Source organism: Schistocerca americana, chromosome 10 (assembly GCF_021461395.2).
Source record: "Schistocerca americana isolate TAMUIC-IGC-003095 chromosome 10, iqSchAmer2.1, whole genome shotgun sequence".
NCBI classification, from domain to species: domain Eukaryota; kingdom Metazoa; phylum Arthropoda; class Insecta; order Orthoptera; family Acrididae; genus Schistocerca; species Schistocerca americana.
In genome coordinates, this window is record NC_060128.1 from 169,812,138 (window position 1) to 169,826,999 (window position 14,862).

General features: G+C 40.7%; 1 protein-coding gene across 2 annotated transcripts in view; it reads left to right on the forward strand.

Moving 5' to 3' along the window:
* LOC124552506 overlaps positions 1-14,862 on the forward strand; it is a 91,987-nt gene that overhangs the window by 56,239 nt on the left and 20,886 nt on the right. For both annotated transcript variants that reach the window (XM_047126792.1, XM_047126793.1), the window contains one exon: positions 13,610-13,789. In XM_047126792.1, coding sequence (XP_046982748.1) covers positions 13,610-13,789 — 180 coding nt within the window. The remainder of the gene's footprint in view (positions 1-13,609; positions 13,790-14,862) is intronic.

Below are 14,862 nucleotides of genomic sequence, written 5' to 3' on the forward strand. Positions count from 1 at the left end.
AATGCCACTCGTGCAGTTCTCGAATCTTTTAAGTGGGGGTTGTTTCCTCATCCGCCGTACAGTCCTGACCTGGCACCGAGCAACTTCCTCTTATTTCCAGCAACGAAGAAGTGGTTGGCTATGCAGCGTTTTGATGAGGACGCACAGCTTCAAGAAGAGGTAACCACGTGGTTGAAGGCGCAGGTGGCCGAATTTTATGACGAAGGAACTTCCAAGCTCGTCCATCGCTACAATAAGTGCCTTAATTTAAATGGCAACTATGTAGAAAAGTAGTACTTAAGTGTGGCTTTCATCTGTATATAATAAAAAAAAATTTCCAATACTTTATTTATTTTTAATACCAAAACGTAATATACTTTGTGGATAGCCCTCATATATTGTGCAACAGGCTGTAATAATTAATCGTGACTGTTTCCAGATGTACAGAAATAATCATTTTAATGTTTATATATATATATATATATAAACTTGCCAAAATATGAGGGTGAGTCAAATGAAAACGTTAAATATTTTTTAGATATTATTTATTGTGCAGAAGTGGTACAAAGCTGTATCACTTTTCAACATAATCTCCCCCACGCTCAATGCAAGTCCTCCAGTGCTTACAGAGTGCACAAATTCCTTTAGAAAAAAATTCTTTTAGTAGTCCGCGCAACCATTCATGCACCGCGTGGCGTACCTCTTCATCAGAACGGAACTTCTTTCCTCCCATTGCGTCTTTGAGGGTCACTTGGGGCAAGGGCTGATGAGTATGGTGGATGAGGAAGACACTTAAAATGCAGGTCTGTGATTGTTGCAACTGTTGTATGGGCAGTGTGGGGCCTAGCATTGTCATGTTGCAAAAGGACACCTGCTGACAGCAATCCACATTGCTTTGATTTGATTGCAGGTCGCAGATGATTTTTTAGAAGATCTGTGTATGATGCACTGTTGACAGTGGTCCCTCTAGGCATGTAATGCTCCAAAATGATGTCTTTTTCGTCCCAAAAGAGAGTCAGCATAACCTTCCCTGCTGATGGTTCTGTACGAAACTACTTTGGTTTTGGTGATGATGAATGGCCCCATTCCTTGTTCACTCTCTTCATTTCCGGTTGATGGAAGTGAACCCAGGTTTCATCCCCAGTAACGATTCTTGCAAGGAAGCCATCACCTTCTCATTCAAAGCGCCGAAGAAGTTCTTCACAAGCATCAATATGTCGTTCTCTCATTTCAGGAGGCAGCTGTCGTGGCACCTATCTTGCAGACACTTTGTGAAACTGGAGCACATCATGCACAATGTGGTGTGCTGACCCATGACTAATTTGTAAACGTGCTGCAATGTCATTCAGTGTCACTCGGCGGTTTTCCTTCACTATGGCTTCAACTGCTGCAGCGTTCTGTGGAGTCACAACTCGTTGTGCCTGACCTGGACGAGGAGCATCTTCCACTGAAGTCACACCATTTGCGAACTTCCTACTCCATTCGTAGACTTGCTATTGTGACAAATGTGCATCACCGTTCTGAACCTTCATTCGTCATTGAATTGCAATAGGTTTCACGCCTTCAATACGCAAAAACCAAATAACAGGTTTTCATTTGACTCACTCTCGTATGACATTTTGAAGAGGTGATAAATAGCCAATGAAAAGCTAATTTTTGAAGAACACAAATCTTTAAGTACAAAATATGAAATAAATGTTGGTATGAGAGAAGACTATTACAAGTACATTCAGGTTCAAATGGTATCTTAATTTAGAGAAAATGTTGCCTCTCTTGATAAAGTTATGATTGATGAAATATAAAAGCACTGAGCTCAGAACGATTGTTATTGAAGTATATGAAGTGAAACTTTAAATTACCATAATTTTCACATTAAATGAATAATGTGTGTGAATACATGATAGTAATTCAGTGGAATGTACAAATATTGTAATAGCACTTGGAGTCTGCAGAGATTAAATTTCAGTCCAAATGATTAATTTGTAACAAACATAAGAAATGTATCATAAAATGCACAAAAATAAATATGATACAAAGCCCAGTTTCATTAAAACCCATAATATTGCATGTTATCAATTTAAAATACTAATATTTCAAACTATGAGGGTGATTCAAATGAAAACTTTAAAAGTCCTATAATATTTTTAATTGTAACAATGAACAAAAAACATATGTGTCATTTTTTGACAGTCTCCCTGTATCCACATATTCCACCACTTCAGAAGCACATTGCTACCATGCTGCAAGAATTCCTTTGGTCATGTGTATAACCAGTCATGCACTGTAGTTTTCACCTCTTTGTCTCTTCTAAAATGACTGCTTCTTTGAATGCACCAAACAGATGAGCTGCTAGGAGCAAGGTCTGGTGAATGAGGATGATGTACCAGACATTCAGATTTAATTTCCTGAATGGTCTCAGCTGTCTTACAGGCTGTATGCTGTCGGGTATTGTCATGCTGTAGTGATACACGATGATGCCAGAAGTCCTCGTTTTTTTATTCCTGATATTTTTTCCCGATTGCACACAAGTGTCTGCAAACAGCAGAATGTGTCAAAGGCTTAAAGAATGAAGACTATGCAATACTACATAACAACAAACTGCTTTCGATAGGCTTGACATCACAATTATTTACTTTAGGTTCATTTGAGCGGTTGCCAGCGGGCCCATGCACTTGAGCAATTGAGTCGCATATGAGCGGTACCTTCTGTTTCTTACTACTTGAAGTGGGCTGTTAGCTGTATCAGTAGTAGCAACAAGCTGTCAGATGCTACCCAGAAAAATTTTTCTTATGCACCCAATCTTCTCCATGTGACCCATGTTTATGTTTCATGATTTGCCATTTTTGCTTGTTTAGAGCTCTCACAGCAAACGAAAATAAAACAGCTTTCTATGGCCGGTAGTTATCAACTGAATTAAAATACATTCACATAATTACAGAAGGCTAAAATATGTTATTACTCACAGTTTTCTGATTTTATTTTATTTCCGTGTTTCTAGCAGTCAAGCATTAATTGTCTTGCAGAAAAATGAAGTTATTTTTGTTGGTTTGCTAAAGAAATTTTAACATTATTAATTTTTTCTGTGGAGGCAGTCAATTTATTTGAAATGAAGTGTTTCATTCCACACTCTTGGCTAGTTTCAACTGTTTGCTGAATTTCAAGTGCATGTTTTCATCCTTTGGCATGTATGGCATTATGCCATAATAAAGAAAATTTACATCCCAAAAACCACACTGAAAAACTTAATATCAGGTTGGAGCTTCCATTTGTCTAAAACATCCAACACACTCGCTCATGTACTTAATAGTCTCCCAAATAAATGGTAACTCAGAAGTTAGCCTCTGCGTACTGCTGTGTCCATAGGGTCAGAGGAGTCCAAAACAAACAGAAGTTGTGTTGTGGGTAATGTGGGGATTGTTTTCCACTTTTTTGAAATCTTATTAAATGAAAAATTTTAAGTAAAAGTGAATAATTTTATTTTGCTGTTTTATTTAGCTCTGTTTACCTTTTTTCTTCAGACTTGATTTTTTCTGAAAAAGGGAAAGTCAGAAAACAAACATATTCATTTTTCTCTTAATTTTCTACATATTTTGTATTAAAATTTTAGGTAAATGCAAATTACTGTAATTATGTGAATTTTACTGTAACGATTTACCTCCATTTACCTTTTTTATTTTCTCTTAATTTTATAATAAAATTTATGTTTTTTGTAATATTTATATGAAGTGAGCAAGGAATTAAAATGTGTGATAGTAGAAGAAAATTGTGGCTACTTGCTAACTTTCTTAAAAGTAAGCTCTATGAATCTCAACATACGAATTAGCATTTTAAGCCAAATTATGCATTTTAGTATAGTTTAAGAAATTCTGATGCTCTTGGAGTATTCTGATATGTCCTGTTTCTTTTGTGACGTAATGTAATACCTGTTAATGCTACATACATGCAAACATATGAGCTTCCTGCATTATCGTAGCTGCGCACATGCAGTAACAGCTGTTTTCTGGTGCTCCCTGGCAACTGCTGAAACGCACCTATTTCTAACATGAAGCTGGAAAATATTGCAAATGGTGGTTTGAAAAGAGTTACTTTCAAAGTGAATTTCCTTTTACCCAAGATGAATTATGCTACGTGTGTGAATGTTCGAATGTCTTGAATCAAATAGCATTTGACTCTCATTTAAAACTTAACACTTCGAGGACCAGCCACTTACAAGAACTTTGGGCACAGAAGACAAGACATTTCTGACATTATTTAAAATTTTACTGGAACATTTGTGTGATGTAACACCCAAAAAAATTATATGTGAAAGCTTAGCTTTTCCAGTAGCTGTACTATGAATATTAATTTGTGTGTTCACGCTACTTAACAATGGTATTGCTATTGGCTTATTACATCATGTGTCCTATGCTCTGAATATCTGCTGCCACTGGCTGGCGAGATCACGTGACATGAGCTGTGATTGACTTGCAAAATGCATCGAAATCTCTGTTTCAACGCTTTGGAAACTAATGTGCTACGTTTGGTGGGATTCGACTTTATACTTTTGTAATATGAAGATGTGCAGTGTGCATGTTGCTGCACATCAAAGATCTTTCCAAAACACCTTCTTTCTTTCTTTTTCTTTGAGGGGGGGAGCCATCATTTTGTAGAATGCCAGGAAGCTTTATGCTGGTGTATAAAACCTTAACCATTGAAAGGAGTGATAAGTTTTACAGTTACAAGGGAAAATATACTTTCTTAACATGGAAAAAGTATATGTTAGCCCAGGTATTTTTAAACGGGAAATCCAGGAATTTTTTTTCCTTGTCCGCATATACACCCTGGTACTGCCATTCTGCAATGAATTTAGATTTGTTTTTGACACTTTTACTATACAAAAAACGCATCACAGATCGCTGCTCAGTCACTCTCTGAACCCCAAGGAACACTACTGCCAACGAACAACTCTTATCTCACAACTTTTTAGAATTGTACAGAACTTTAAGGTTTTCATCTGACTCACCCTTGTATATTAGTGGGCAGGGTACATTATGAAACTAGCCTCCAAGCGTAGTGACTTCTTAAATGAAAAATGACTTAGTTTTCCTATGCTTATTGGGTGCTGGAAGATAGCTGTCATCCACTGTGCAGCAGATTTCTCTGCTTCCCCTGCATCTGCAATAAATACCTACTGTATGACTGTCTGTTGTGCAGAATTGAATATGATATGGTTTTTTTAGAATTAAGGGAGTTCATTGTCAGAGAACCACTTGCTAATTCTTTGAGAAACATCATTAACAATCTCTTCTGTTGCTTTTGTTCTAATGGGCTTTATTATAAGACTAGTATCATCTGTAAAAGGCCCAATTCCACATGTTCAATTCAAAGTGGAAGGTCATTCACATATATAAGGAATAGGAGTGAACCCAAAATTGGCCCCCAAGGCAGCTCACTACTCTTTTGAGTAGGTGCCTGGCTTTCATGGGGCCCTGGCTTTGGCAACATTATTTCCTTTTTGTTCTGAATGCTTATACGTCCACTATCCATTTCTCCCTCTGCCTTTCTGTTGGATGGTTTTCTTGGTGCCAACCTTGCTTGGACCTGGTTTATGATGGGGCCCAGTCTCTACGAAAGGACGGTCCTCTTTCAATGCATTGAGATACGACCCTAAAATGTTCTCTTCCCTGGCTATGCCATGGGAGGAACGTAGGGCTAAGCGGCAAGCAGAGCAATATCCCCAGCAATACTTAGTTTGTACAAGGACTGATGGCGATTCCTTTTTAGCCACAAAGTCCTTGTTCTTTGTGGAGAACTTGGAAGACAAGTTTGGGGAAGTGGCAGCCACCTCTAAAATGAATAGTGGGTCAATTCTGATCAAAATGGCATCCCCTGCCCTATCACAGACACTGCCCTCTTGTAACAAGCTGAGTGACATACTAATGACCGTCACTTCCCGTAACAGTCTAAATTTAGTTCAGGGCATCATTTTCCACAGAGATCTGCTCGTACAATATGATGAGGAGCTACGGGCCAACTTTGAGCGACAGGGTGTACACTTTGTCTGTCATGTATATGGGGACTGAAGGAAAATAGGATTGCTAAGGTGCCTTTATCTTGGCCTTTGAGGGCAATTCATTGCCTGAAAAGGCCAAGGTGATGGAATACCAATGCAATGTCAAACTGTATGCTGACAACTTTTGCCTCTTACTATTCCTCCTCTAGTGTTGGCGTCACTTCAAGGCACAAAATGAATGGTGCAAGCATGGGTCCTCATCCATGGCTTTCGGTTTTCTGCCGCCAAGACTTGCTTCATATACTTCTGTCAACGTTGATATATATCCACAACCAGAACTTTACCTTGATGACCATCTATTTAATGTGGTGGAGACTTATTGCTTTTTAGGACTGGTCTTCGATTCTCAGTTGACATGGTTTCCCCATCTTTGCCATCTTAAGCAAAAGTGCTGGCTGCACCTGAATACACTTTGCTGCCTGAGTAACACCAGCTGGAGAGCAGATCGCATTACCCTTCTGCAGCTTTACAAAGTCCTAATACAATCCTGCCTTGATCATGGGAGTCTGGCATATGGTTCGGCATCGCCCTCATCTTTGCAGTTACTGGATCTGATACCTCACTGTGGGATTCAATAAGCGACAGGAGCCTTTTGAACTAGCCCTGTGAACAGCTTACTCATGGAGGCTGGGGTCCCTCCATTGCGAATCAGGTGCCAACAACAGCTTGTCAATTATGCTGCCCACATTCACAGCTCCCCTAAGCATCCGAACTTCCATCTCATCTTTCCAAACACAGTGATCCATCTCCCACAATGGCAGCCCTGATCAGGGATTACAACCACAATCTCAAGTCACTAAAATTTTCTACCCTTCCAGTGCTGAGTTGCCCAGCGTGTGAGCAGGAGTCAATAAATAGTGTGGAATGCTCCAATTTTTGGGCATACATGTTAATGAAAACTCGCAGTGAAGTGGAAGAAGCATATTATTGAGCTTCTCAAACAATTACATTCAGCTACTTTTGCTCTTTGTATAATTGCTATTTTCGTTTGCTGGGTATGGGCTTGGCCACCCTGAGGTTCCTGAGCTGGGAACTGGTAAGTGCCCCCCGTTCACTGTCACCATACGCTCTGGGCATGCTTCAGTGACCACCAAGCAGTGCAACAGTGGAACATTGTGTGTCTCAGGGAATGGGGATCTTGGCTTGAATGTCCGGATTGTGAGGGTGGAATAAACCTCTTAAAAAAAAAAAAAAATCTCAATCTCAAAGTGTGCTGTGCACTAATGAGGTGCGTGGCTGTTGTGATGGAACAGTTGTTAGTGGGCAACCTCTGAGGAATCTGCCACACATCAGTTGTATAAGCCATACCTAAGCACGTGGAATTTTGTCTACGTGGACTTTTATTTCCCTAGCTGCTCGTGGGACCATGATGGATCCTTTGAAGTTTCCTCTTCCACCTCCCAGCAGAATGGGTGAGCTGCTGGCAGGTGCTAACACCCAGTCAAATACAAAGGCTCATGTAGCCAGTCCTCTCGACTCAAGGGTTATACAGAATTTGTCCAAGAATAGTAACAGAACACATGCCACAAGTCAAATGTGTTTTTAATTATTAAACAGAAAGAGGGCAGTTTCAAAAAGGTTTCACCTTTTTATATTCAGAAAGGTTTGGAGGGCATCACAGGTTCACTGTAATCTGTCAAACGACTGCATAATGGCACATTGTTGGGCCTTGGAGAATATGCCATCAACACGGAGCTTCACAACTCCTTGAACCATAAATAGTGGTTGTGACCTGTAGAGATCTTGTTGACATTCCTGAGGAGGAATTGAAGAATGAGTGGGCTCAGGAGGGGATTGTTGATGTGCAAAATATATTCAAAAGGGTAGATGGGGGATCTCATAAAATCTAATTCCTTCATCCTTGTCTTCAATAGCATGAAACTCCCAGAGCATATCAAGGCTGGTTTTCTCCGTCTTAAGTGTATGGCCATATGTCCCTAACACAATGCTCTGTTTTAAGCGCCAGCACTTTGGGGCCTCCACCTTAGGATGTAAGGATGAAGCCTTATGTGGCAAGGCTGCCCATGACGGTGTTGGCTGCTCCTCCTGTCCCAATTGTGTAAACTGCTCTGAGGATCACCCTGTCTGGGATAGGGATTCTTCCCTGAAGATTGGAAGATACAGGAGATTAAGACTTTGAAATGAATACCATATGGAGAGGCCAAGATGATGTACAAGGCAGCCTCCCGCATTCACTACATATAAGGCTACTTAGACAGCCAACGCTTCTACACAAATCGAAGTTGCTAGTGTCAAGCTGCAGTTGTTTTCATGCCCATAGCCCCTCTGAGAACATCAGAGAAAGCCACCGTTACTGCCATTGTGGAGCTCACGGTACCTCCAAAGGTGGAGTCTTGTAAGAAAAAATCCAATGCTGTCTTTGCCACTGTTGCAGTAGTTCCCACAAAGCCATCCCAGCCCAAGAAAGGAAATGAGAAGCTTCTGTCACGAGCAAAAATATGTGGTAGACAGTCAGACCATATCAATGTCATTCAATTTGATGGCTCTGCTGCTTCTGCTTCAGAGCTAATGGACTGCTAAGTCTGTCTGGGCAATGATCTTGCCCCAAAGCTGAAACTCCAACCGTTGTGGGCTTCCCACTCTGGTGAAAGTCCAACCACCATGATAAATGGCTCCCATACTACAGTAGAACATGAATGGGTGCAGGACTCATGTGGAGGAAGTGAAACTCTTGGCAGAGCCGCAACTCTTGTGCTTCTGCTTCTGCTTGTGCTTGTGCTTGCAGGAACGACATATTAAAGCTAGTGATGCGCCTTTGCTGTGGGGCAATACCCTCCACCGTAAGGATGACCTGACTGGGGAACAAACCAAGGGAGGTAGTGTTGTGTTTTTCAATAACACACACTACTCCTCTGCTCTCCCCTTAGTTACTGACCTACAAATAGTAGCCGTTGCAGTCCATGCGAGTCCTATGATCATTGTCTGCTCCCTGTACTTACCTCCGCAGGATGCAATAGATTCTGAGGCTCTCACAGCACTTATTGAACAACTTCCCCACACGTTTCTCCTATTGGGTGATTTCAATGCCCATAATGTAGTACGGAGCTCACACGGTACTTCCCCATGGGTCAAGTGTTGGAAAACCTCATGATGTCTCAGGAGCTGTGCATCCTCAGCACAGGCAGCCCCACACATTTCTCGGCTGCTACTGGGTCATCCTCTGCCACTGACCTCTCTTTCTGCTCTCCAGCCCTAGCACACTCAGCATAGTGGGAAGCAACTGAAGAACTCCATTCAAGTGACCCCTTCCTGCTGTGGATCCAGCCACTGGATGGAAGACTGCTGGACCAGATGCCACTAAAATGGATGATCAGTAGGGCTAACTGGGTGCTGTTCAGCTAGGAATGGGTGGACCACATAAAGTGTATGATCCACAGTAGTCATTAGGTCATCTTAGAAGGTGATCTGTACCTTGGTGGACAGGTGAGTATTGCTTAGCCATCCATGACACATGTGCGGCTCTTTGACAGTTTAAATGCTGTCCGACTGCAGACAACCTCACAGCCTTTCGACTTAAAAGAGCCAACACTCGGCGCATCATTAAAGAGAGCAAAAGCAGTCATGGCAAGCGTACCTCGACTCCATCAACCGTACCACTGGTTCTACGAAAGTGTGGGAAGCCATCCGAAGGATTTCTGGTAAACGCAGGTATTCACTGATAGCAGCAGTGCTGACATGGATGTTTCCATGTTTAGTTTTTGATGGACTACCCACTGGGCCATCTTACCTGTAAATCTGAGGGGTTGGGATGGGTAGTTTACCTTGTTAGCACTGGTTACAGAAAATTGTGGCTTGTGAGGAGTTGCTAAATAATTGTATGCCATTCTTTTTAACTCCATATTCATACTGATTCTGCCATCTGATCTGTTGGTAGCAGTTTGTAACTCACAAGTGATCCCTTCCACTAATTTCATAGATTTTCTTATAACCACCCTCCATACCGCTCGGCAGTCCCAGTACGTGAGGTACGCCTTATGTTAGTTTAGTTGAGGTTGTTCTGTCATGTTTCTAGTTCACAATCACATTGCCAAAAGTCGGCTGGGGAAGCGTTAGACTGGTTGAAAATGTCTCTGATGGGTTTGTCACTAAGCTTACATCCAGTACCTAGTCCATGTTCAAATTCACTGAGCTGTATCACAATGAAATAATCCCTGTCACCTTGTGTACAGGTGCATCCACTTTGTGACATCTAGTGGTCAGTTCCTCTAAAGAAACAGCAACTACTGCATAATAGGACTAGAGATGATAGATGATAGAGTTTCTGAATGAAACAGGTTTGGTTGTCAAGAGAGCAATGCACAAAGCCCTCAGTGGATACCTTAGCAGAATATTGTTAAACGATCTTTTGCAAAACCCAAGGAAATTCTGGTCGTATGTAAAGTTAGCATCCAGTCACTCACAAATAAGACAGGAACTGAAATTGAGGGCACCAAAGCACAAGCTGAAATACATGACATCATTTTCAAATGTTCCTGTACTAAGGAGCACCAAGAAGAATTGCCACAGTTTAAACAGCTTCACTCTGAAAAGTTGAGTGAAATAAGTGTTAGTTGTCAGTGGTGTTGAGAAACAACTGAAATCATTGAAACTGAACGAAGCTCCAGTGCCCAGTGGAATCCCTGTCAGATTCTGTACTGAATTTGCAACCTAGTTAGCTTCTCTTCTAACTGTAATCTATTGTAGATCCCTCCAACAAAAAAAAAAGGCACTGTTCTTGGAAAAACAAAGGTCACACCTGTCCACAAGAAGGGTTGTAGAAGTAATCCACAAAACTACTGTCCAATAATCCTTGACATCAATTTGTTGTAGAATCTTGGAATGTATTCTGAGCTCAAACGTACTGAGGTATCTTGAACACATTGACCACCTCCAAGCCAACCAGCGTGTATCACGGAAATATCAGTTACCCAAAACTCAACTTACTCTGTTCTCACATGACATAATGAAACCTTTTTGCCAGGCAGTAAGATAGATTCAGTATGTCTTGATTTCTGAAAAGCATCTGACTCAGTACCACATCATACTTATTGCAAAAATGTGATCGTATATGTGTATGAAGCGAAATTTGTTACTGGATTGAATTTTTTGGTGGGGATGGTTCAGCAGGTTACCTTGGACATAGTGATGTCGTCAGATGTATAAGTAGCTCCAGATTTGTCCTAAGGAAGTGTGTTGGGACCCTTGCTGTGCATGTTGTATCATAATGGCCGTGTGAACAATGTTAATAGAAACCTCAGACATTTTGCGGATGATGCAGTTATCTGTAATAAACCACTGTCTCAAAGGAGACATAGATATTCAATAAGATCTTGATAAGATTTCAAACTGGTGTAATGATTGGCAACTTGTTTTAAATGTTCAGAAATGTAAAATTACGCACTTCACAAAACAAAAAAAGTAGGGTCCTATTGCCATAGTATCAGTGACACACAGTTTGAATTCGCCAACCTGTAAAAATACCTGGATTTAGTGATTTGTAGGGAATGAAACGGAATGATCACATAGGCTCAGTTTAGGGTACAGCATGCAGTGGACTTAAGTTTATTGATACTATACTGAGAAAATGCAATTAGGCTACAAAGGAGAGAGTGTACAAGTCCTTCATGCAACGTGTTCTAGAATATTGCTCAGGTGTGTGGGACCCATACCAAATAGGACTAATGGGGTCGTATTGTATGTATACAGAGAGAGGAAGCATGAATGGCACAGGTTTGTTTGGCCCATGAGAGAGTGTCATGGAGTTGCAGAAGAAAATGACCTGACAGACTTTGTAATATGCACCTAAACTGCCTTAAGTTTCAAGAACTGGCTTTAATTGATGACTCAAGGAATATACTGAACCCCCCGCCCCCTCACCATGTATCACCCACATAGGGATTGTGAGGACAAGATTAGATTAAGACATGGACAGAGGCATTTAAAGACTTATTCTTCCTGTGCGCCATACATCAGTGGAACAGGAAGAAACCCTAATAACTGGTAAATGGCATGTACCCTCTGCCATGCACTTCAGTGGGTTGCGGGCTATGGATGCAGATGTAGATGTAGATTCTGTGTTACATAGGGGTGTCTGAATAGTATTGATCAGAGAGTGTATTTGTACTCCAGCTCTCAAGATTGACCTGAAAGCTTTAAATTAATTAATTAATTAATTTCTTCCCCTTCTGTAGACAACTCAATACGTCTACTATCCAGTGACTTCTGTTCTTTACTCATAAATTATTTACATTCTGCCAGAGCTTTCACTACCATATTTACTAGGTAAACATTAAATTATTATCCAGGTCTAATTACATTAGACACAAATTTTCTGTGGAATTTGTTGAGTAAAGTGTCACTACTAAAGAGACTCAGCTAACAGTCCTGTAGTGGCATTAATTTGTTAAGATGACTTTCATTATTGGAGAATTGGCATTGCCCTAAGATGGTGGATGTAAGGAATGATGTTCGTTAATAATGGTACCTTAAAGCAACATGTTTTTTGTTTGTTTGCTAGTGTACAGAGAGTCTGAATGAACTTCTATCCTAAGAAGCACAGTAACAGCTTTCTTATGACAAATTTTCAGTGCAAGGCACACCCAAACACATGCCCATACTGAACAAACTTATGCATGCCTGCCACTGATTGGCTGCCATTTTCTGACCTGTGATAGTTAGGAAATTTTTGTTCAGTTTGATATTGTCTATCCTTCTCTGACCTAATGATCAGCTTCTTTTTTAGCACCCTTTATAATCATCTTTTTTTCACTCTCAGTATTCACAATTGGTAATTGCTCAGGTATGTCTAAAACCAATCTACATTAAGTATTCAATATTTGATACATTCAAACAGTGGAAACCCAGGTAGGAAAATCAACAATGTAGGAAAAGACAGATTGCTACTTACCATAAGGCAGACACATTACTTTGCAGACAGGCACAGTTAAGCTCTAGGCCACAGCCTTCATCACCAATAGAGAAACACACACCATTCATACACGCAAGCAACACACCTCACACACATGATTGCCAACTAAGGCAGCTCAAGCATTCTGGCCTGATCTGCCATAGTTGGCAGCTGTGTGCGTGTGAGGTGTGTTTGCTTGTGGTATCAATGGCATGTGTTTCATAGTTTCTCTTTTGCTGGTGAAGGCTGTGGTCAAAATCTTTGTGTAAGTGTCTTTCAGTTGTGCCTATGTGCAACTTAACATGTCTTCTTTATGGTAAGTAGCAATCTGGCTTTTCCTACATTGTTGACATTTGATACACAATCAGGCTTTGCCCCTCATATGTACAACCATACTTGTAAAGAACACAAGTGTTCTAACAGTTCTACCTGGTCCAAATGCGATAAATGATCTGTGACCTATATATTTCAAAAAATGGTAGCATTGTCACCTAAATATTTTTGCAAAAGTTACTTTAGAGTGGTATCTTATTAGCATACCAAAGCAGCAAAAGTTGGTAGGCAGGGTGCATGTTAGGAGCTTCAGAGATTTCTTTCTAATTTTTACATATTGAAGAAAAATTAACATTCCATAACATGAGCTACTGTACGTACTTGATTGTGTTTTTTAGGACTGGTGGGCTGACAAAACTGAGACTGCTGGATCTGCGAGGAGCATTTTATCTGGACAACGAGACAGTAATTGCCATCAGCCACGGATGCCCTGCTTTGCGGGAACTCATTGTCAGAAATGTCGTGCAACTGTCTGACGCTGCCTTCTCCCAGATCTACCATCTGGAAGATCTTGATATGTGAGCAGTTATGTTGCTGACTTTTCCATGTAGAGCATACAAAGTAATGGGCTCAGCAATGGAAAAAACTGGTGAAGCAGTCAACAGTTGTAATAATTAGTCGCTGATGCCGTGACTGAAATTGTGTTGAGTCATTGAGTAATGACATTAAATAAAAATACACTGGTGGCCATTAAAATTGCAGCACTATCAAGGCAGCCTCCAACAAATATCAGATTGGCATGTAGTGTACGAAACATTTGGATATGCAAATGATCAGTATTTCAGCACAACCACACATAGTACAGATGGTCCAAAAGTCTGGCAACATCCTCATAAAATCCAAACACAGTATAAAACAGTAAAACAAAAGTCCTTACACATGAGGAAGGGGAGGGGCAAAAACTAATAGGCTATGACACCAACATGGCACCCATCTTGGTTTCAGCTCTAAGATTTCCACTGGAAGGTAGTTGTGTGATATACCATGCAGGTAGAGAATTTCACCAGAAAAACAATTATGTTGCTATTTTGAACATGGCTTCATTCATTCTCAAGTTATAACGAGTTGTGTAGCATGTACCTACAAGGCATCAAAGGGAGTTTTAAACATTGCAAATCCCATGCCTTACAAGTTACATGTGTTTAAATGGTAGGTAACATTTACTCCTGCTCACGTTTTAAATGTCATTCCCTCATTTGCAGGTTACAAAAATGTCATTAACACAAGAAGAACGGATCGAAATCATCCTGGTGTCAGGAGAAAGACGTGCATTAGTCATTGCTGATGATTTCGACAGTTGTCATCCGACCAGACAGTGCAGTTGCCAAACTGCTGGCCAAATTCCAGGCAACAGGTTCCATCACAGATAAACCAAAAGTAGGAAGACCAAAAGCTGCCACCGATTAAGGAGCAGCAGTGAGTGTGCTGGCATTGTTTGGCGAGAGACCGCAATGGAGCATTTACTGCCTGCCGCGAGAGTGTGGGGTTAGTTGTATCTCAATCCTGTGAATTTTATTGGAGCGCAAATGGCACCCGTACAAAATTAAACTGAATGATAATGACCCAGACCGTCGGGTACAATTTGCAGAAT